General features: G+C 36.4%; 2 protein-coding genes and 1 pseudogene across 3 annotated transcripts in view; 2 read left to right on the top strand and 1 right to left on the bottom strand.

Annotated features, from left to right (window-relative positions):
- Positions 1-5,063, bottom strand: part of LOC126747386 (zinc finger protein ZFP2-like) — a 36,969-nt gene extending 31,906 nt beyond the window's left edge. The window contains exons 1-3 of the mRNA XM_050455971.1: positions 4,818-5,063; positions 3,889-4,357; positions 3,006-3,186 (exon numbers count right to left, since the gene is read on the bottom strand). Of these exons, the coding sequence (XP_050311928.1) occupies positions 3,006-3,186; positions 3,889-4,357; positions 4,818-4,934 (767 nt within the window). The 5' untranslated portion in view covers positions 4,935-5,063. The remainder of the gene's footprint in view (positions 1-3,005; positions 3,187-3,888; positions 4,358-4,817) is intronic.
- A 4,835-nt stretch (positions 5,064-9,898) lies between these two features.
- Positions 9,899-11,958, top strand: LOC126747204 (uncharacterized; annotated as a pseudogene).
- A 5,320-nt stretch (positions 11,959-17,278) lies between these two features.
- The window catches only part of LOC126747383 (uncharacterized), a 157,999-nt gene continuing 153,946 nt past the window's right edge, over positions 17,279-21,331 (top strand). For both annotated transcript variants that reach the window (XR_007664172.1, XM_050455969.1), the window contains exon 1: positions 17,279-17,808. Coding sequence is in view for 1 of the 2 variants with exons in the window: in XM_050455969.1 (XP_050311926.1) it covers positions 17,523-17,808 (286 nt within the window). In the remaining variant the exon portion in view is untranslated. The remainder of the gene's footprint in view (positions 17,809-21,331) is intronic.

Genomic DNA, 21,331 nt, shown 5'->3' with positions numbered 1-21,331 from the left:
TTTTTATCCAGACGGTTCTGAGAGGCCAATTGCTTTTGCTTCCAGATTATTAAGTAAAAGCGAATTAGGTTTTTCACAAATTGAGAAAGAGGCTCTAGCCATCATTTTTGGAGTAAAAAATTTTTTTCAATTTTTGTATGGGACAAAATTTACCTTGTATACCGATCACAAGCCCCTTTTAGCCATTTTTGGAGATAAAAAGGGGCTACCGGTTTTTGCAGCTAATCGCCTACAAAGGTGGGCGTATATTTTATCATCATTTAACTTTGAAATTAAATACGTCAACACAAAAAAGAATTACTCGAATTTTTTATCTCGACTAGGAACTAGTGTTGAAAATATTCACTATTATTATAATAGTAGTTCCATTGTGTTTTCATCAAGTGACAATGATAAAGTGTCATATTTAAATTATATTCAAAATTCCGATTTTCCAGTAAATTTTTTGAAAATTAAAGAGCAAACTGGTAAAGATCCAATCCTTAGCAAAGTTTTTTTTTATGTTAAAAATGGCTGGCCTAAAACTTGTCCTTCTGTAGACCTTAAGCCATTTTTTATAAGAAAAAACGAAGTATCTATTGAACACGGTTGTTTAATGTGGGGGTATCGTTTAATTGTACCTTCAAGTTTTCAAACGAGTATTTTGGAAGAGCTACACTTAACCCACATTGGCATTGTCAAAATGAAGGCTTTGGCTCGCTCATACGTATGGTGGCCAAAAATCGACGAGGCTATAGAAAATATTGCTCGGCGATGTAAAATTTGTTCAATGTATGCGGATAAGTCTCCTAGGCCTTCTTTGATAATGTGGGATTGCCCTAAAAATGCCTGGACTCGTTTGCATGTAGATTTTTTTGGCCCATTGTTTAATAAAACATTTTTAGTTGTTGAAGACGCCACATCCAAATGGTTGGAATGTTTTATTGTGCAAAATATGTCTTCTTCTAAAACAATACAAATTCTAAGAAAGTTATTTTCTCAGTTTGGATTGCCCAAAGAAATAGTTACAGATAATGCACAAACTTTTATGTCTGTTGAATTTAGTTCTTTTCTAGAGAGTTTGGGTATTATCCACAAGACGGGTGCTCCTTTTCATCCAGAGACTAATGGATTGGCGGAGTCCGGTGTTAAAATTTTAAAAAGAGCGCTTATTAAAGGTTACAAAGATCATAAAACTGATCTGCAACTTATTTTAGATACGTTTCTTTTTCAATATCGCAATACGCCTCAAACAACCACTCAAGAATGTCCATCCAAAATTATTTTTGGTCGCTCTTTACGCACTAGATTTGACTTATTGCTTCCTTCCACCGAAAATGTAGTTAAAAATAAACAGCATAAAATGGAGAAAAATTTTAAAAAGGTTCGAGACATATCATTTTGTATTGGAGAAAAAGTGTGGGCTCAAGATTATCGTCCAAATGCAGACAAAAGTAGGTGGTGTCAAGGGGTTGTTCAAGATATTCTTGGTCGAAGAACTTACGTAATAGAGGTAGATGATGGAATAAAATGGAAGAGGCACCTCAATCAGTTAAAAAAAAATTATGTAACATTTCAGCCTGAACATAATAAGACAAATACAACCATAATTCCAAGATCTACCTCGATTGATAATAATAGTTTTTGCTCTAGTGAAGATGAAGTGGTGGTTTTATCAGATAGTGATAAATCTGATTTAGAAAGTGATTCGGGTACACGTGTGTTGCGTAGACGTAGCAAAATTAAAATGCCGGATCGTTTGCAAGTGTCTTAGTTTAGAAAACAGTTAGGTTTGATGTTTGACTGGTTGATTTTTTTTTCTTTTTGTTATTGGGGGAGGGTGTTCCATATCCGTTGTTTATTTACATTACACCGCATAGCTGTATTATTATTTGTTACCTTTTTTTTGCCGGCTCGAAACCGACGGCATTTACGGCATTTATTGTATCTCCTGGTCAGTCGAAAATATACTCTCATAAATTAAGGTTGTGTATTATTTCAAATTAAATACATACACATCAAAAATGAAAAAGAGACATTTAGATTTTATTATTTAATGTTATATTATGTTATTAGTTTTGTTCTTTCTTCCGTCGTTCTTGTTTTTTGTTTGTTTTTTATTTAATTTTTTTTATACTGTTCGTTTGTACCATTTCAGGAATAGATTATGTTTAAAAATAAATATTAACAGATTTTGTAAGACTTTTAATATTTGTAATTATTAATTCATACACTATTCATAAACTGGTAAGTAAAAATTGCACAATGGCAATCTATTTTTTATTTTAAATGTATTTTTTAGGTTATTTAAGGCTAAATTTTGGGCGTGGTTCCCAAAAATGCCCTTGTTCCGGTCAGCTTTATTACGAGCCTCTCTCTCACAAACATTTTGTTGAATGTTTGAAATCCAGTTCAAAAACACTAGATACTGTGTAAAAGTATCTAGTGTTGTCTGTATAAGGTTTTAAATGCTACTATAGATTGTCCCGAGTTATTGTCTCTTTTTAAACTTAGGGTGCCTTCCAGATTGAATAGACAATCAGAAATATTTTCGATCCCATTCCACCATATCAATTATGGCATTAATGAGCCAATTACACGAATGGCTCGAAGTGCTACTGTCAGGACAAATACACTTTTTTGACTCTAGGATAACATCTTTTAAGGGGCAGTTAAAGAATATTATTTCATAGGGGCTTTAATTAATTAACTCATCATAATAATTAATTAACTCATCAACAGTGTAAGGTGTACCTTACACTGATTTATAGATAATTTTGTATATAATGTTTCTGAATATATATGTTTGTATGGGTATGCTATGTAATACTTTTGTAAATGGATTCCGTTAATAAATAAATAAATAAATAAAAGTAAACAATTCACCAACGTTGTCAAACTAAATGAAAACCATCGTTAGAGAATTAGAAACTTACCCATTATAGAATTAACATAAATTTTTCAACTCTTATAATTTCCATTTAAAATATTGATAAAAGATTAACGAATAACAATAAAAATTTTACCTGTGGTATTTTAAGTGCGCCTGCAGTTTCTTGACTGTGTCATAAGAAGTATATTTGGCTTTTTTGCTGATTTGCATGCAAATGTGACAATAGTGTAATCCGCCCTCGGGATGACACTTTTCAATGTGAAGTTCAATGTTGATGAAATTTTTGCTGCAATATTCGCACATGTGTGGAGGATCTGTGTTAAAAAGAAATGGCTGAATAAAAGTTAATAGAGGAACCAAAACTTATCAAAAGTATTTGCAGAAATAATATTATATTGGAGGAAGTGTTAATCTGGCAACAACGACAAAAATACTAATGAATTAATTTGTTTGTGCTACTATTCCAAGCAACACATCATATTTTAAGGTAAAATGAAAATCAGCAGTCTCCCTCCACTTAATTATTAAACATTCAGTTTTTTAAAATTCCCGACATGTTTCGGATAGTGGTGCCCATCATCAGGGGATTAAGGAAATAGTTCTGAACAAAATACAAACAGACACAGAAAAAAAAAACTTAAAAAATTAATTCAAGTGTACCTTACCTTGTCTCACCTAATATTAATAGCAATTTTATTTATAAAGAAAAACAAAAGTCTTGTAACTAACTTGTAGTATAAGTAGGTACTATATTAGAACTAAGATAAGCCACCAAGTTTATAAGGCTCAAGTAACTCTAGTACAAAAGACAAACTTTGAATATGAGAAATTGATTAAAGCACATTTCACGATCTACTTTTTAAAATTGCCACTTAAGGAGCTTTTTTAGTTAGTTAGCCATCTCTAGTTGGTCTCATTCTATTAAGTCCTAACTCCCTTTTTTCAATGCAGTCAGATTAACAGTCCTTTAGCAACTCAATATAATATTAAAAACTGTCACATAAATAAATACAAACCTTTTAGTGCGGTTTCTTGCTGTTCATCAACCATCTCATTTGGTGGAATGTTTATCCCTATTTCTTTATATTCGACTACTTCAGATCTCTGAATATTCTCGATATGCACCTTATCACAAGATTCTTTAGGTAATTCATCTTTTAATTGAAAAGCACCTTCTTCATACTTTTCCAAGGGAATCAGCTCACTTAAATTCCGTCTTATTTCAATTCTTTGGCCAGTTCGGTTTTTAATAGTGATTTGATTGGGTTTTTGAACAGAGTAACTATTATCTAAGGTCGCTAATAACTCCTCAACAGCAGCATTATCTTCTTCGATCACTTTTGGCGATGTTTTATTGTCAACATTTATTAATGTCTTTAGAAATGTGTGGTTTTTCTCACACTCCTGCTTGAAAGTGTAAAATTCTGACGTGCGGTCCATGCATGGGATGCAGATGTTTTCTGGCAGAAAATCACCTTCTTTAGGCTGAAACAATACATTAATATGGAATATATGCAGATCAATAGTGACCTGAACATCTTGTTTATTTATTAACAGTATCCACCAATTGTACAAAAATAAAATAATACGAAAGATACTAATATTAATACAACTTACAAATTAATTTAAAGAAACATGTTAAAGTTGCGAGTCACTAATGAATGAATTTGAGAGAACTCCTAAAAGAAACGTGCAAGACTATACCTATCAAAAGAATGTTGCAATTACCAAAATAATACATTACCAATGAATCAGGTAATTGTTTTTTGGACCTCGTACAATTCTCTTAGAAATTTATGGAAGCCATTGGTAATTTAGAATTAAAGCTTTTGGACCTCTATACACCATTATTAGAGGTAAATGGTTAATACCAATAAATACTGATATACCTTGATAATCAAATCAATATTTGGTAAAGTATAGTATTAATTAAGTAAAACATTACCTTAATATTGGTTACAGCAGCAATTATCTCAGCTGCCTCAGAAAAAAATATATTAATGAGAGTGGGATTTTCTTGGAGGCACAGCCTACATATTTTATGAAAGTCGTTATTGTTCATTTTTATTAAAAATTGTTTATTTCTTAATTTATAAACACATTTATGGTTTAAACACTTATTTTGAATTTAAAACAATAACAATACAATAATAAATAAAACTGCAAGATTCTGTGAACAATTATGTGGCATAGTAGAGCTGAGGCTGCACATATGTCAATACGAACGTCAACTGTCAAATGTCATATATTAAGGTCGATGGTGTGTGTTTTTACAAAATAATTTACGTCTGCGACAATCGCCGTACAGAAGAGTGTTGCATCCATAGGCTAAAGCTCACCAGATCTTGAGTTTACTTGAGCTACAGCTGAAACTCCATATTTCGATTGTACCTTAATCACATCACGTTACTTTTATACTTTTCCATATTATTCTTCTACGGTGGATTATTGCATTATATTTGAAGAGTGGAAGTACCAAAGAGTGCCATAAATCCTAACATTAGAGGCCAAATTTCGCTTTCTTTTACAAGTCTTTGCATTCCGCGTCTCAGAAGATGGAGGTCGTCCAGATGGTAGCCTTTTACTCCCCTTGGTCACACCAGCCTTTGTTCTGGCTAACGCCGTTGGTGGACGTGTATAGCAGTTCCAGGTCGTTTTCTTATACCAATGTTGGTTCCAAACGAACTTAAATAGGTATCCCAAGCTCCTCTATGCTTCACATTTTGCAACCGTTTAATACATCGAGTGATTATAGCGGAACGAGACCCATAAGTTTGGTGTTTTGTTTTTATTGCGTCAATCAATTTTTGGAGTAGTGTATCAGCATCGGCGTCAGTTTTTTTAATTACAACTTCCATTAAAGATTACTAAACCGTGACACAGTTTCACATGTAGGAGCCGGCGTGAAGTGGTTCCATGGAACTGACGTTTCGCCGCCATGTCGATGTGTCCGGTTTCCAAAGGGGAAATGGAGAAGTAAAGTAAATGCATGATGGCGCCCTCACTACCAAAATCTTCCAGAGGTAAACTCGCCTCCCATTCGGATCTCCGGACGGAGGCTGGTCAGGGGGGTCCATCAGGCGGATCAAAAAGCCTAAAAATCAATTTCTGCAACATCAGAGGCCTAAACACCAATATTAATGCAGTACACCAACACCTGCAATCACATAAGCCTCACATTCTGGCATTGGCAGAAACAAAGGTGAAACCTTCAACAACAAATGTTCACCTCATTTATCCTGGATACGATCTACACACCCGATTTCGACTAAACTTTGGATTGGCAGTATTTGTCAAGAACGATTTGGGTTGCCAGCGGGAGGAAACGCTTGAACCTGCGGACTTCGACGTCATGTGGTTCAAAATAATAGCCAGTGGTGCCACGTAATTTATCTGCTGTATCTACAGACCACCAAGCGACACCCAATATAGAGGGCTCTTTTTGAACCTGGCTGATTGCATTAACCATCTGCAAATTCCCTACCCAAGCGCAGAAATCATCGTCAGGTGGTTTTAACGTTCACAATATCAACTGGCTGCGCTTCTGCAACAAGAACGACGATGAAGGACGAGAAGCTGAGCTATTTGCCACCATATGCGGGCTTACGCAGCTTGTGGAGGAACCTACCAGAATCCCCGATCGAGACGGCGAGTTCGCGAGTCTCCTAGATCTGGTCTTGGCTTCAGACCCTGACTCGTACACATGCCCCCCTAGGAACATCGGACCACAAATTGATAACAGTCTCTTGCCAGTTGGAGGTTAAAACGCAGAATCCTCCGATGCCGCGGAATATATGGCACTATAAATCAGCAGAGTGGAACCATCTTCGGGAATTTTATCGCTCATTCCCTTGGAAAGAAGTCTGCTTTAGAACCAATAACATCTCAGAATGTGCAAACCAAATTACAGAGACGATCTTGGTAGGAATGGAAGCTTATATCCTTTTTTCTACTAAATGCGGATCAAACAACAAGCAATGGTTCAACCTGAATTACAAAAAGGCAGTAAACACTAAAAACGCAGCATATCGCAAATGGCGTCAACATCCTTCCATCGAAAATCGGAGGAACTTTTTAGCCTCCAGAAATAGCTGCAAGCGAATTATTGATGAATGCAAAGAGAGTCACAACAACAGGATTAAAAACAAACTGCTAAACTGCCCAAATGGAACAAGATCTTTCTGGTCGGTATCGAAAGCCGTTAGTCAAGGATTTGCTAAGTCGGCGCTGCCACCCATAACAGCAGATGATGGTTCTATCGCGGTAACAGCAAGGGAAAAAGCCAACTTACTGGGTAAACTCTTCGCGTCCAATACTACTCTGCACTCACAAGGCAAAACACTGCCATATTTGCCAAGGGTGAATTCATCGATGGGAGAAATTTCGTTTCTCGAATGAATTATAAATAAAATTCTTAAAAGCGTAGACACCAACAAAGCTTCTGGACCCGATGGAATTCCAGCCCTAATATTAAAACATTGTGCAGACAAATTGACTCCTCCCTTATGTAGACTGTTCACGGCATCGTATAAGCAGGGCCAATTTCCAACAAGCTGGAAAACTGCTCGAGTGCAAGTTGTACCCAAGAAGGGTAAGAAGACGATGCCCTCCAATTACCGCCCGATTGCACTAGTTCCAGTAATATCGAAGATTATGGAGAAAGCAGTCAAACAACAACTGTTAAGATATCTGGAATCATCTGGACTAATCAGCGATCATCAATACGGCTTCCGAAAGCTTAGATCCACCGGCGATCTTCTGGCCTACGTCTCACACTTGTGGACGGAGAGTCTTGCTCAGTCGCTCTTGACATTTCCAAGGCATTTGACAGAGTGTGGCATGAGGAACTACTAACCAAGCTCTCCTCAATCGGCATACAAAACTCATTATTGAATTGGATCAAAAGTTTTCTTGAACAACGAACAATCCAAGTAGCCGTCGATGGATACCTCTCCGACAAATTTAACATTAACGCTGGAGTCCCTCAAGGATGCATTCTATCCCCCTCTCTTTTCTTGGTATATATCAACGATTTGCTAGGAACCACTGTCAATCTATAGCTTTGCGGACGATAGCACACTTATTTCCACATTTAAGTCCGCCAAACCAACGACAGCCGCAAGTTCTCAGAATCTTAGGTAGCAACAAGTAGCTTCAACCAACAACGATATTAGAACAATCTTGGAGTGGGGCGATAACAATTTGGTCAATTTTAACGCTAAAAAAATGCAGGCTGCAGTATTTACGATGAAGACTAACCTTGGTGGCCCGGAGCTGGTTATGGCAGGGAAAACATTGCCAATGAAATAATCTTTACATCTTCTAGGAGTCGAGGTCACCAACAGTGTGTCCTGGCATGACCACGTTGCCGAGGTCGCCTTTCGGCGGCTTCTAAAAAACTGAAAAGGAATGCTTTTCAAAACGAAAAAACTGTATACACCAGAACAGCTGGTGACTCTTTATAAGGCCAAATACGCCCTTCCCTCGAGTATTGCTCGCATGTCTGGAGCTCTGCACCCAAGCATAGTTTAAACCTGCTGGATTCTATACAGAAGAGAGCTATTCGTCTTATCGACAAACCAGAACTGACAAAGAGTCTGGATAGTCTGGAGCACAGGAGAAAGGAGGCTGATCTCTGTTTATTCTACCGTTATTATCACGGTAAGTGCTCCTCTGAGCTGGCAGGCCTGCTTCCACCCAGGGCTGTTCCGGCAAGAAGGACGCGTCTAGCAGTTGCGGCTCATCAACATCGAGTCCACCTGCCTACCCCAAGGACGTCGCTGTATCGGGACTCATTTATCTGAAGAACATCTTCTTTGTGGAACGGGCTTCCACCTCACATATTTTCCAACGCATACAACCTGCAGCGATTCAAGATAAATGCCCACAAATATCTTCGCGCAAGCAGCACTCCAAGAGTGACATAGGACTTTCCTCTTGTGCTTGTGTTTATTATAAAAAAAAAAAAAAAAAAAACACCATCACACCTGGTCAACTATGACCACTCTATATACAAGGCTCTTTATAAGGCGAAGTGCTAGCACTCACTGCCTCTTTTCTTCTCTGGGTCTCTCTCAATCTCTGCTTATTATTATTATTTATGTTTAGGGTATAGATTTTCAAGGATGTAAGATAAAACTGAGTTACGCCTGAAGTGGTTGGATATGTTTAAAAAAATAAATATCTCACAAACTGACGTATCTCGACTTACGTCTGTTTGTGAGAACTAAGATGTAAAATATTTTGATATACGACAAAATGTCTTTCATTGTATCAACGAACCAATGCGAATTGAGTTACGCTACTTTGTGAGATGAAAATTTACTTATTTAGAAGCAAGTTGCTGTAAAAATCACAAATTCCCATTTTTATGAGATACGTCAGTTTGGAAGATTAACGACGAAATATGCTACCTTTATCGAAAACTTCTTTTACACTGTACCGAAACTGATCAGGTAAAATATAGGATAAACTCTCAGACGTCATGGCGAAAATTATATAAATGATAATCAGATAATCACTTGGGATAAACACTCAACTCAAGACACGGCGTGATGCGGCGGCTTGACTGTATTTATGGCGTTGTTGTCATATTAATTTGCTAACTTGCATCAGCTATTAAATTTATTTACTCTATTTTCTTCGTTAAATTGTACTTATTCCTAAAATGTGCAAAAGCCATTTGTTTGCCTATTATGAGTATTATATTTTTTATATTATAGTTATTGAACTGCATTTTCCGAATAGAAATTTCTTTAGGATGAATAAAAGATCCATTGCTCTTTTGCATAAGGCATATTGCGCCACGTTTTAGTAAAATCTGGCAATGTGTACCTGCATTTGGTCCGATTACAAAATGTACCGCGTTTTAGTAAAGTTTGGCAAAATGTACCAGCGTTTGGTCGCGACCAATCAGAGCAGCGAAAATCGCCCTATTGACTATAAAATGGTACATTCTGCTTAAATGCTTCCGGTATACGTATTTACTGTACGACCGATATACTACTTAAAGGCGCCTACAGACGGACGAACATACCTTGAGATATGTACGCGCGTAGAAGTATGCGCGTACATATATGTTTTGTCGAAGTTCCCTACACACGTAAAGATAATTTACTATTCAGTTTGTTTTTAATCATGGGGACCGTCAGTAATCATGATATAAATTTATTAGCAGTGGCGTGTGTGTGCATAATAAAGAAAAAACAAAAACAATTAGTGTATAACCGAAAGCCAAGAAGTAAATGGGTGAAGAAATGATTGTTAGAGCCTGATCAATTTTCACATATAAAGCTACTAGAAGAACTTCGTTTAGAACCGGATGATTATCGAAATTATCTCCGCATGGATGAAGATAGCTACGTATTACTTTTAAAATTAGTAACACCACTAATCCAGAAACAAGACACGTGCATGAGGTCTGCCATATCACCACATGAAAGACTATCAGTTACACATCGATACCTAGCTACTGGCAGAAATTATGAAAATTTAAAATTTTCCAGTATTATTTCACCTCAATCGCTAAGTAAAATAATCCCGGAGACCTGCAGTGCTATTTATGACATGATTTTTGTATGTAAAATAGCGTCGCTTATTTACATACGGTGCATACGCAGGTTTGAATGACAAAAAGAGTGTTAATTAATTTATTTTTTTTGCAGTTTCCTACAACAGAGAATGAATGGAATATAATTGCAAATGATTATGAAACAAAATGTAACTTCCCAAACTGCATGGGAGCCGTTGACGGGAAACATGTTAATATCCTTTCCCCTGCTGGAAGTGGTTCATACTTCTATAATTACAAAGGAGGGCACAGTTTAGTGCTTATGGCTATAGTCAACGCAAATTATGAGTTCATTATGGTTGATTTTGGGGTAAATGGTCGAATATCTGACGGAGGAGTTATTGACCACACTTTCCATATTTTACCAGAAACTAAAAAATGGAAAATTATCTTTACCACCTAAAACAAAACCTAAAGGCAGTAAAAATACAATGCCATTTGTTTTTATAGGCGACGAAGCATTTTCCTTGCGCTGCGACTTTTTGAAACCATTCGGACTTAATCATGACCGAATTGACGAAACAGTGGGCTGCCAAGGCAGTTGTGCATATAGGTCTCCTAATGGACCCGTCATGCCCCACCGGGGGTTACCAGAGCCCAACGGCCTTAGAGAAACCGATAAGGCTCTCTGCTCTGAAGGACTTAAAGTCGCTCGGTACACTGAAAGTGTTACTCAAGTATTTGAACCTGGCGCGCGTGAGTGCTGGGCACTCCCTGACTACATGGTCAACGGTTTCATCCTCCTCACAGCACCATCGGCATTCCGGGTTGTCCGCAATACCGATAGTATGGAGATGGCTTCTTAAGTGCCAGTGACCGGTTAAAAGACCTGTCACTAGTCGAATTTCGCGTCTTTTTACGCGTAGTAGATTTTTGGTGAGACAGGCAGCGGGCCCACCTATGTGCGCTTTGGTCTGTCTCATACCATCTTCGGTGGGTCCACTTGTCCAGCAGACCCTTCATTGACGCGACCGCAACGTATTTGGCGATACCAACTATGGGTTCCTGCCCCATCGGCACATTCGCGGATCCCAGTATGGCAAGAGACTCCGCTTCCTCATTACCTGCCTGGCCTGCATGGCCAGGTATCCAGACGAGCTGGACCCTGCATCCAACCTGTACCAGTTTTTTCAGGACTTTTATGCACTCTAGTACAAGCTTGGAGCTTACCTTTGTGGCCGTGATAGCCTTAATGGCAGCTCTGCTGTCCGAGCATATTGATACGACTGTATTGCGGTGTCCGCAGCTTAGGATTTTCTGTCCGCATTTTAATACAGCGAATACTTCGGCCTGGAAGACAGTGGCGTGCTCCCCCAGCGAGTATGCCCTACTGGTATGTGGGATCCCACCAATAAGCCCTGATCCAGCTCTGTTATTCATTCTGGAGCCATCTGTGTACCAGATGGTTCCCCTATTTAGCAATGCAGGTCTGTTGGAATGCTGCCACTCCTCTCTGCCTGCAATGTACGTCACGAATCCCTCGCAGTCCACAGTCACTGGAGCCATGCAATCATGACTAAAACATTTTTAATTATCGGCTTTCGCGAGCAAGATGTAGCGTTGAAAATACTTTTGGCATACTGAGTGCCTGTTTTAGAATATTCCAAGGAGCAATTTCCATTAGTTTAGAAGGCATCGAAAAAGCAGTCATGGCCGCCTGTGTTTTACACAACTATTTAAGACGAAAATGTGGAAATGCATATGTACCGGAAGATAACGTTTATAGGGAAAATGTACAGGATGGCAAAATAGATATAGGATTAGAAACTACTGGAATGACAAAACTGCAGCGCGGCTACAATCGAAGAAGTAATAATTATGCAAAAGAAGTAAGGCTATTGTTCACAAATTATTTCTGTCAAGAGGGTGCTCTGTCCTGGCAAGAAAAAATGATACTGTAACAGTAGTATAAAACAATACCCCTGTACTTCTTATCAATAAAATATTAGAATGTTACCTACATAGTTCATTTTTTACTTACCTCTCCTTGGTCTGAATCAAACTATTCATTTATCACTTTATCTGGTATGTTTGATACAGATGATCTGGGCCCCTCTTGATCTTTTAAAAAAAGCAACAAATCATAATACCATAAATGGGGCGTATATATGTCGTCCTGCCCGGCTCCTGACCTTTTTTGTTGATTGACTCTGCAATCTTTTTTGCTTCTCTGCGGAATCCAGCACGTCGACTATTTATTTTAGTTTTTACCGTTTCTTTTGTAGCTGTTTGTTCTATTTCTTTCCACTTATCTACCAGTATCTTATAGGCATCGTTTTTTCTATTTCTATTCATGTAGTCCTTGGATTTAGTTTTCCATAAACAGGGGTAAGATTTATAAAGCTCAATAAACTCAATTAAAAATTATTTTGAATAATTTCTGCTATCGGCCATGATTAGACACACACAGTTACACCGTTTACAGTTACAGTTTCTTTGTCAGGCATCCACCCATATTTCTACACTGTTTTGTATGTCCGTAGGTACTTGTACGTCCACTAAACTTGGGTGTAGTCTGTCTGTCGTTCGCGTCTGTATTTTCAGTATGTCTTCTTTATGTTGTGTGTAAGTGTTTTGTCTTTGTCTTGCCTCGATCCAAGCTGGAGGAATCCCCGCTATAGCTTGGATCGCTGCGTTAGACGTTGTTCTGTACGCTCCGCTGCACAGCAGCAGAATTGGGCGTGTTGCGGCGTCTAGGTGACGCCTCCCCAGCACCGTATCTGCCCTGTGCCCCCACATTTCGGAGGCGTATAGAATCGCCGGCATTATCACTTTTAGGGCAATGTCTCTCACGATCTCTTTCTTGAAGGCGTATTTTTGTGTGACTTGTCCCGTGAGTCTCATACTGATTCTATTGATCTTTGTTCTTACTGTTTTTATATGCTCGTAAAAGTTCAGCCGTCTGTCTACGGTTAGCCCCAAGTATTTAATGTATTCTTTGTGCTCTAGTCTGTCGTTCTGTATCCGTATTGTTGGTTCGCGTATGTTATTTCGTATAGGGATGAACATTGTTTCTGTCTTTTGTCCATTGTATGTCAGGTTTGCGTGAGTCTCCCATTTCTTGCAGGCATCCCAGATGACCTTCCACTTTCTTTCGATCGTTTTTACTGATTTGCCAGTTATGACAATCAGTTGGTCATCCGCGTACGCCTGCGAGTAAGCCAGTTTGTCTGTTCGTATTATATCTACGTCCTGTTCTTTGGACTGGTCGGTCCTGTATCGGATTTCCGATTGTGCCAGCTCTCTAAACCATCTCTCCATGACTACGAGCCATAGAGTCGGTCCGAGGCTGGATCCTTGCGGGCATCCTCTGTTTATTTGTTTTGTTATGTTTCCACTTGTTATTTGTCGGTCTGTCATGAAGTCCTCGCACAGCCTCTGTAGGTCCCCGCAGACCCCAGCTTTTTCTAGTTCTAGGCTGACGTTAGGCTTCCATGCGCTGTTAAATGCATTACTGAGGTCCAGGGCGACCACCAGTTATTGTGCTTTGTCTTCCTTGTTCTTTTTTATTTCTTGTCATTAGTCTGTCTAGTGCATTTATCGTTTTGATTCCTTCCCTGAAACCGAACTGTCTGTCACTAAGTGCGTTATTGTATTCTAAGTGTGCTTGTAACCTTTTATTAATTGTCCTGTCTAAAAGTTTTCATAGGTCGGGCGCCTCCGTCCTTTTTCGGGAGCCAGCACACCCTAGCTATTTTCCAGCATTTTGTAAAAACGTTGTTATTTAGGCATCCGTTAAAGATTTTTATTATGGCTTCCTTAAGCTCTTTCCACATGTGCCTTACTGCCTCACTGGGAATTTTATCGTCTCCTGTCGCTTTGTTCGGTTTCATGTCTCTCAGTGCATTGTAGATTTCTTGTTCCCCTATTTCTCTGTCTTGTCTGTCTTTGTATGTTTTTTGTCTATTTCTAATGTCTGCTTGTTCTTGGGAGTCCGTCTGTGGCGTATCTGTAGGGAAGTATTTATTTATTAAGTAGGCGTGTGTTTCCTCCTCAGTTTTTGTATACGTCCCGTCGTCTTTCTTTATATTCGTCGTTGGCTCCTTTTTCGTTCTTTTAAAGAACCCAGACTCGGTCCCAGGGATTATTTTCGGTCATGTCGGTCATCTGGTCTCGTATTGATTTGAGTTTAGCCAGTTTTATGTCCTGTTTATATTTGTTTCTTTCCCTTACGTATTGTTCTTTTATGTTATTATTGTTGCTGTTTCTGCGCGTTCTTTGTACCAGCGTCGTAAGTGTCTTAGATTTGTTCTTTGTCTGCTTAACTCGTCTGTCCACCATGCTTGTTGCTCGTGAGTCAGAAGTCTTGTCTTTATTTGTTTACATGCCCTTTGTACTATTTTTTGCAGGATCTCCGCCTTTTATTCTGTCTGTTCTTTCCCTATGCAAGTCCAGTTTGTTTCTGCCAGTTTTTCCCTTAATCTTACGTTTATCGCATACCAGTCCGTATTTGTAAAATCGTACGTTAGTTTGTCTAGTTTGCGTTTCACTTGGACTTGGATCTTGTATGTTATGTACTTATGTCCACTCAGTGTTTCGTCCCCTAGTACATCCCATTCTGTTATGTCTATTCCTTTTGACATTGTGATGTCGATATAGCTTTCCCCTCTGTTGTTTGAGAAGGTCGGTCCCTTGTATTTATCGTTCACAATGTCATATCTATTTTCTACTGTCCAGTCTAGTAATTTTGTTCCTTTTTCGTCTGTCTTGTTTCCTCCCCAAGCTTCGTTATGTGCGTTTATGTCTCCAGCAATTACGTGATGGTTTTTTATTTCGTTTATCATTTCTGTGCAGGTGTCCAGTTTTGTGTTTTCTCTACCACCTGGTTCGTCATAAACGTTTGTAATCGTAACCGTCTTGCCTGTTCTGTCGGTTGTTTGTATTGTTGTTTTGTTTTTGTCGGTATATTCTTTCCTTGTTGTCGCTTGCAGTTTTTTATATACCCAAGTTTCCGTCTTTGTAACTCCTTCTTGTATATATCTTGTATATACCTGTAGGTGAAACTTTTTATATGGTTCTTGTATCATAATTATGTCCGGTTTGTATTGTGTTGCTTTTTCCTGTATTAGGAAAGAAGCTTCCCGTCCTCTGTCTACGTTGATCTGTAGTATTTTTAGAGCCATTATTGCTCCATAGTCCTCGTTTCCGTATCTGATTGTCCGTAGTTTACTAGATTTCGGCACCTCTCTTTGTATTGTCTATATACTGGGCAGCCTCTGTCTCTTACTGTGTGTCTTCTTAAGTCTTTTGTTACTCCTCTTTGTTTGCAGTTTTTGCAGTCGTACGTGTTTCTACATTCGTTTGGCGTATCTCCTTGTCTGTCGCATTTGAAACAGCGTATCTGATTGTCTGGTAGTTGGCACTTTTTCGCTGTATGGCCAAAGTTATGACATTTAAAACATAGGGCAACACTTATGTCTTCTTTTACAAAATAAGATTTAAAGTCCAGTACTATTCGTCCTGTCCTTAGTATGTGTCTTATTGTACTGTTATCTGTTTCTATTATCAGATTTTCTTTGCTAGTGCGCAGACATTGCTTTCTGGCCACTAGCTTCCAGGTTTCAATTTTGGCTGGGAATTTACTATCCAATTCGTGATTGTCTTCCTTTAGTATGTTTATAATCTCTTGATCGGTATAGCCTCTTTTTTCAACCCCAGTAATTTTTATTTTCGGTCTTCTCGCTATTTGTATTTTGTCTTTATTTACTTCCAATTTATTCTTTATTCTCTCTTCCGCTTCCTGATCTTTTAGGATTACTTTTAGCCTGCCAGCTTTCAGAGGGATTATCTCTATTATTCCTGCTCTGTCTTCTTTAAATATTTCTTTAAATAATTTGGTTGTCTCTTTAGTTTCCTCTGTTCCTTCTTTCTTTATTATTAACTGAGGTCCATTTATGTCCCTTGTTCTCTTTTTTGGGCTTTCCCATTTCTTTAGTCAGTTCTTGGTCTTGGCTTTCTTTCTATCTTAGTTATGTCTGCATAGGTTTTCATTTTCGTTTCCTTTTTCTAAGCGCTCTTTTTGCTTTCTTTTATTCTGAACCGTTCTCCATTCTTGCTCTCCATTGTTCTCATTCTCACTGATATTATTGCTTTCCCTTTCATCTATTTCAGATTCTATGTAAACTGTCTGAGTATAGGTTTGTGTGTTATGCGTTTGTCTAGTTCCACTCGTTCCAGGTTCCCCTAGTTTCTTTTTTGTCGGTCTAGTTTTCGTCAGCGATACTTTAGGTACCTCTACTTCTTCTTTTTGTGCTACTAGTTTCTCTGTTCCTTTCCGTACGTGTGTGTCAACCCGTAGTTTTTCCCTTGATATTTGGTTTTTTATGTCTTTCATCATTTTATTTTGTGCCTCTATCTTTTCTTCTAGTCTTTTAATTTGTACGTTCTGTCCCGCGTTGCATGTAATTTTAATAATAATGTCTGTGTTTTTTTCTATTTCGGTCCGTACTATGGTCTGTTCGTCTCTGTTAAATTGTATTTTACCACTTTTGTATCTAGTTGTGGCTTGTATGATGTTATTCTTTGAGCTTATAACTTCATTGATTAGGTCAGTGAGTCCAGCACTTTCTACATTTTTAGTCTACACACAGAGAGATATGTACGCGCAACTCGTACGCGCGTGCAAAAATTCAAATAGGAACTGAATACATCTTCGACGGATTTTTTAGAGAGATTTTGTCTACACGCGCGTACTTGTGCGCGCGTACATATCTCAAGGTATGTTCGTCCGTCTGTAGACGCCTTAACAATTTGACAATAATTGAAAGTCAATTGTAATCGCCCATCCCTACTAATGACACCTGTCAAATGTCATCTGACAGCTGTGCTGAACGTACTTATGTTGTAAAGGTGTTGTATTGTTGTCAAAGTAAAAAGTCAAAAAGGGTTGTGTTTTTCGAAAAGTGATTATTTACTTTATTTCGTTCGTTATAATTAATTATAAATGTTTAGAAGACTCTTTTTACAATGTTGTGAGGCTTTATTAAATTAGTTAATCGTAACTGTGTGCAATTAAGTGCAATAGAGAATATCTATCTACTGAAGATGTTAAATTTCTAAAAACTAAAGTAGCAAGAAAAAATGGAAGAAAAAAGTGAAACAGAACCCTCCTTATCGCCCCCCACTGACGATAAAGAAGTACTCGAATCTCCAAGAACCACGGCTTTTACCATAGACTTCGGGGATGACAATCGAAAAGTTGATTTCCAAAGGCACAAATCATTGTCGGAAAAGTTCCAAAAGAGGCACAAAAGAGGGAAATCCATGTCCAAGCTGGAGAGTGCCTCCGTGGAAAATACCGCAACGAGTACCAAAAAGTATCCTCTCACTGGAAATATGCCAAGAAAATCAAGTTTACAATTTGAAGGTTAGTTATTTTCATATTTTTTACAATTTCATAATTAGGACTTTCCTGGTCAAGGATCATTGTGAGACTATTTAAACTTTATTGATTGTTTATATATTAATAATTAAACTCTATGGAAATAAAGGAATATAATATAACTTGTTAATAGGTTCCAAGAATTAAATTACTTCTTGGTATGGCATAAAGGAATTAATTAGTTTTTATAAAACAATATATTAGCTGAATTTAATATAATAAATAACATGATTATTTAATGAAACTAGTTTTTTCTAATCATTAGTATCTAGGTAAAAAAGGATAACTTTCTAAATTATTCATTATTAAAACATAATTTTTTGTTCCTTTTGTTCAATTTTGTTTATGCAGGGGGAGGAGGAAAGCACTGGCTACATTAAAAAAAATGGATACATAGAAAATGTTGATGAAAAATAATAAAATAAATCACATTTACATTTTATTGCATGCATTTTAAAGAGTTTTTGAGGATTGCTAAGAAAAACGCATTGGAATACTTCTACAATCCTAATCATTGCATTCTATCGCTATATTTTCTATGGATGCTATCACAAAAATATGTACTATATTGTTGTACTACCCAAGCAACACACAATGGTTAAATAAATGTTTACAGCAGAGAAACATTTTTGGTTGATTTTCAACTATAAATATCAGATATAATGTTGAGGAATTTAATATCATGGTAATGTTTTATTCATGTTTAACAAGAAGGTTTATGTTAATATATCAGTATTATTTCATAAAAGTTAAACATTTAAGTATGATATATTGTATACTATTTAAAGATATTAATAAAATGCATTTAATAGAATGACATATTTTTTTTAGATAACTGCATTTTTCTAAAATAAATTTTATTTTTTAAATGCTTGTTTAGTTTTGAGCAAATATGTATTCTTGACTTTTTTTGTATATTTTATTTGGAATAATTATTGCTTCATGCATTTCCTATTACCTAGTTTTTGTGTATGGTACTCCATTACTACACTATAAGATATATATATGTGTATGAAAAGTATATTGTATCCTACAGTTGCAAATAGGTATGTGATATTGGGGTCTTTTTAATTACATATTTGAGGTGCAGTGATCGAGTGTAAAAACATAAATCCCTTGTCAATCTTCTTAAATGCTGAAAATTTACTAAACAATCATTAAATAAATATATACAGGGTGTTCGAAAAATAGACAGAGTTATTTCAATGGGTGATTCCTTGTAAAAAAATATGAGAAAAAGTTTCTATAAACATGGGTTTGGAAATGCACAGTGTTCAAGATACAGGGTAATACATTTTTTTAAGAATATTAATTTTTTATTAATATTAAACAAAATATTTACTTGAATCTTTTCAAATTTGGCAGTATTACTTGTCATATTAGGAGGCTAATTTAGCCCTAATTAGATTAAAATTATAAGGTCCAGTGGTGTTCCGGGGGACATCTTAGTAAATATTATTGGCAAAAAAATGTGCGCCACGGCCTGTTTTTTCAACTTTAATGTTAAGCATTTAAAAATACAATTTTTTCGCCTCTTTGGATTTTTTTTTGTATATCACTTTGTTTTCAATAAAAAAAATAAATACTGTTTTATTGCATGCCACTGGACAAAATTGGTTTATTAATTTTTGGTAACAAAATCACAGATGCCTTGGAAAACAAACAATCAAAAACATTTCTAGGAGCTTTTCATTGCAACAACAAATGTTGGAAATATCCACCATCCATTTCTGTACACCTTCTCACTCAACGAATCATTAAACGACGCACTCGAGCTAAAATTCGAGGTCTATTTCTCACTTCTTTGCAAGCATTTACAATTTCATTTCTTAACTCTTCTATTGTTTGTATGGGACTAGCATAAACCAGACTTTTAAGGTGTCCCCATAAATAAAAATCTATTGGATTTAAGTCAGGGGAGCGAGGTGGCCATTGAATTGGTCCACCTTCAAAACTGTTTTTTTTTTTGTCAAAAACGAAGTGAGATACAAAAAAAATACAAGAGCGAAGTACTTTTAAATGCTTAATCAAATAAAAAATATTAAAGTTGAAAAAAAGGCAGTGGCATACATTTTTTTGCCAATATTTGCCAAGATGTCCCCGGGACGCCAATGGACCTTATAATTTTAATCTAATTAGGGCTAAATTAGCCTCTTAATACAACAAGTAATACTGCCAAATTTCAAAAGATTCGAGTAAATATTTTGTTTAATATTAATAAAAAATTAATACATATTTAAAAAAATATTATCACCCTGTATCTCAAAAGCTGTGCATTTTCGGACCCATGTTTATAGAAACTTTTTCTCATATTTTTTTACAAGGAATCACCCATTGAAATAACTCCGTCTATTTTTTGAACATCATGTATTTAATGATAATAATATTTAATGTGTTGCTTGGGTATGATACATGTGCTGAATACAGAAAATTATTTAAATATTCTTTGATATTGTTTAATATTTATAGCTAAATCTATCCCTAGGGATAATAATTACAGGACATTTTACTGTACATTTTGAAGTCCCTGATAACTTCTCACAAGAACTTTCCAATCTAATTTTAGCCTTTGGCTCTGTAATGTATTCTCTACCACTATTACTATAGAGAACTTATCCTGTAATCTTGACGATTTGTTTCATCTTTCAGAACACATGGCCATAATAATATGTGTTTTGGATGCCTTAAATCTAAAATAAACTAAATCAAGAATAGCTTAAGAGGCCAATAACATGGAAAGGTTTATTTGCTCTTTATTATAAAAATTTTCAAATGTTTGAGTGGAGTGTTTCAGCTGAAGATAATTCAAATATTAATGCAAATTACCAACTTTCTTTATTTATAACTGGTTTAACTAATTATGTTGGAAAAAAGGTTTTTCTCTTAAAATGCAAATGTGTGATTCAGACAATGGTGGTATAAAAATTAAATAGTTTCGTATTGAGCTAGAAGGTACAAAGGCTAGTCTCCGTCCTACTTTAGCAATTTTAACTTCTAATTTCTGCCCTTGACTTGTATCATGTAGTGTTGTTTTTTGCTTTTTTCTTTGTTATTAGTGAATACACAAAGTATGAAGTTATTAGTTTGAAATTTTAGTGTAAATAAGGTTTAATTAATAAGTGTTCAGAAAAGCTTATTATTCTTGTTTTTTACCAAAGACCTGATACAACCCTTTGATCTTATATTCCAGTACATTTAAGACTTGTGACTTGGAGTTTAATTTTTTACTATTTTTTTTTTAAATATAATTCAAATTTATAAAAAAAAAAAAAACTTTACAAACACTAAATATTGGGTAATAGTAATTACATGTAAAGCCTATAACAGGAAAAAAAATTTAAAAAAAAAAGAAACAAAAAACATATCAAAATAATTTCACAACAATTACACTAAACCTAAGAGAAAAAAAAAGACAGGAAGAAAAAAGCAAAACATGAGTCCTAAACTATGTCCCGATGCTCAAGCAACCTCCTAATTTCCTTAACCCCGATATTAAATATATCTACAT

The sequence above is a fragment of the Anthonomus grandis genome, chromosome 19 (genome assembly GCF_022605725.1).
Source record: "Anthonomus grandis grandis chromosome 19, icAntGran1.3, whole genome shotgun sequence".
In the NCBI taxonomy this organism is placed as follows: domain Eukaryota; kingdom Metazoa; phylum Arthropoda; class Insecta; order Coleoptera; family Curculionidae; genus Anthonomus; species Anthonomus grandis.
Note: the sequence above shows the minus strand (reverse complement) of the source record. Positions and strands in the feature narration are given on the sequence as shown.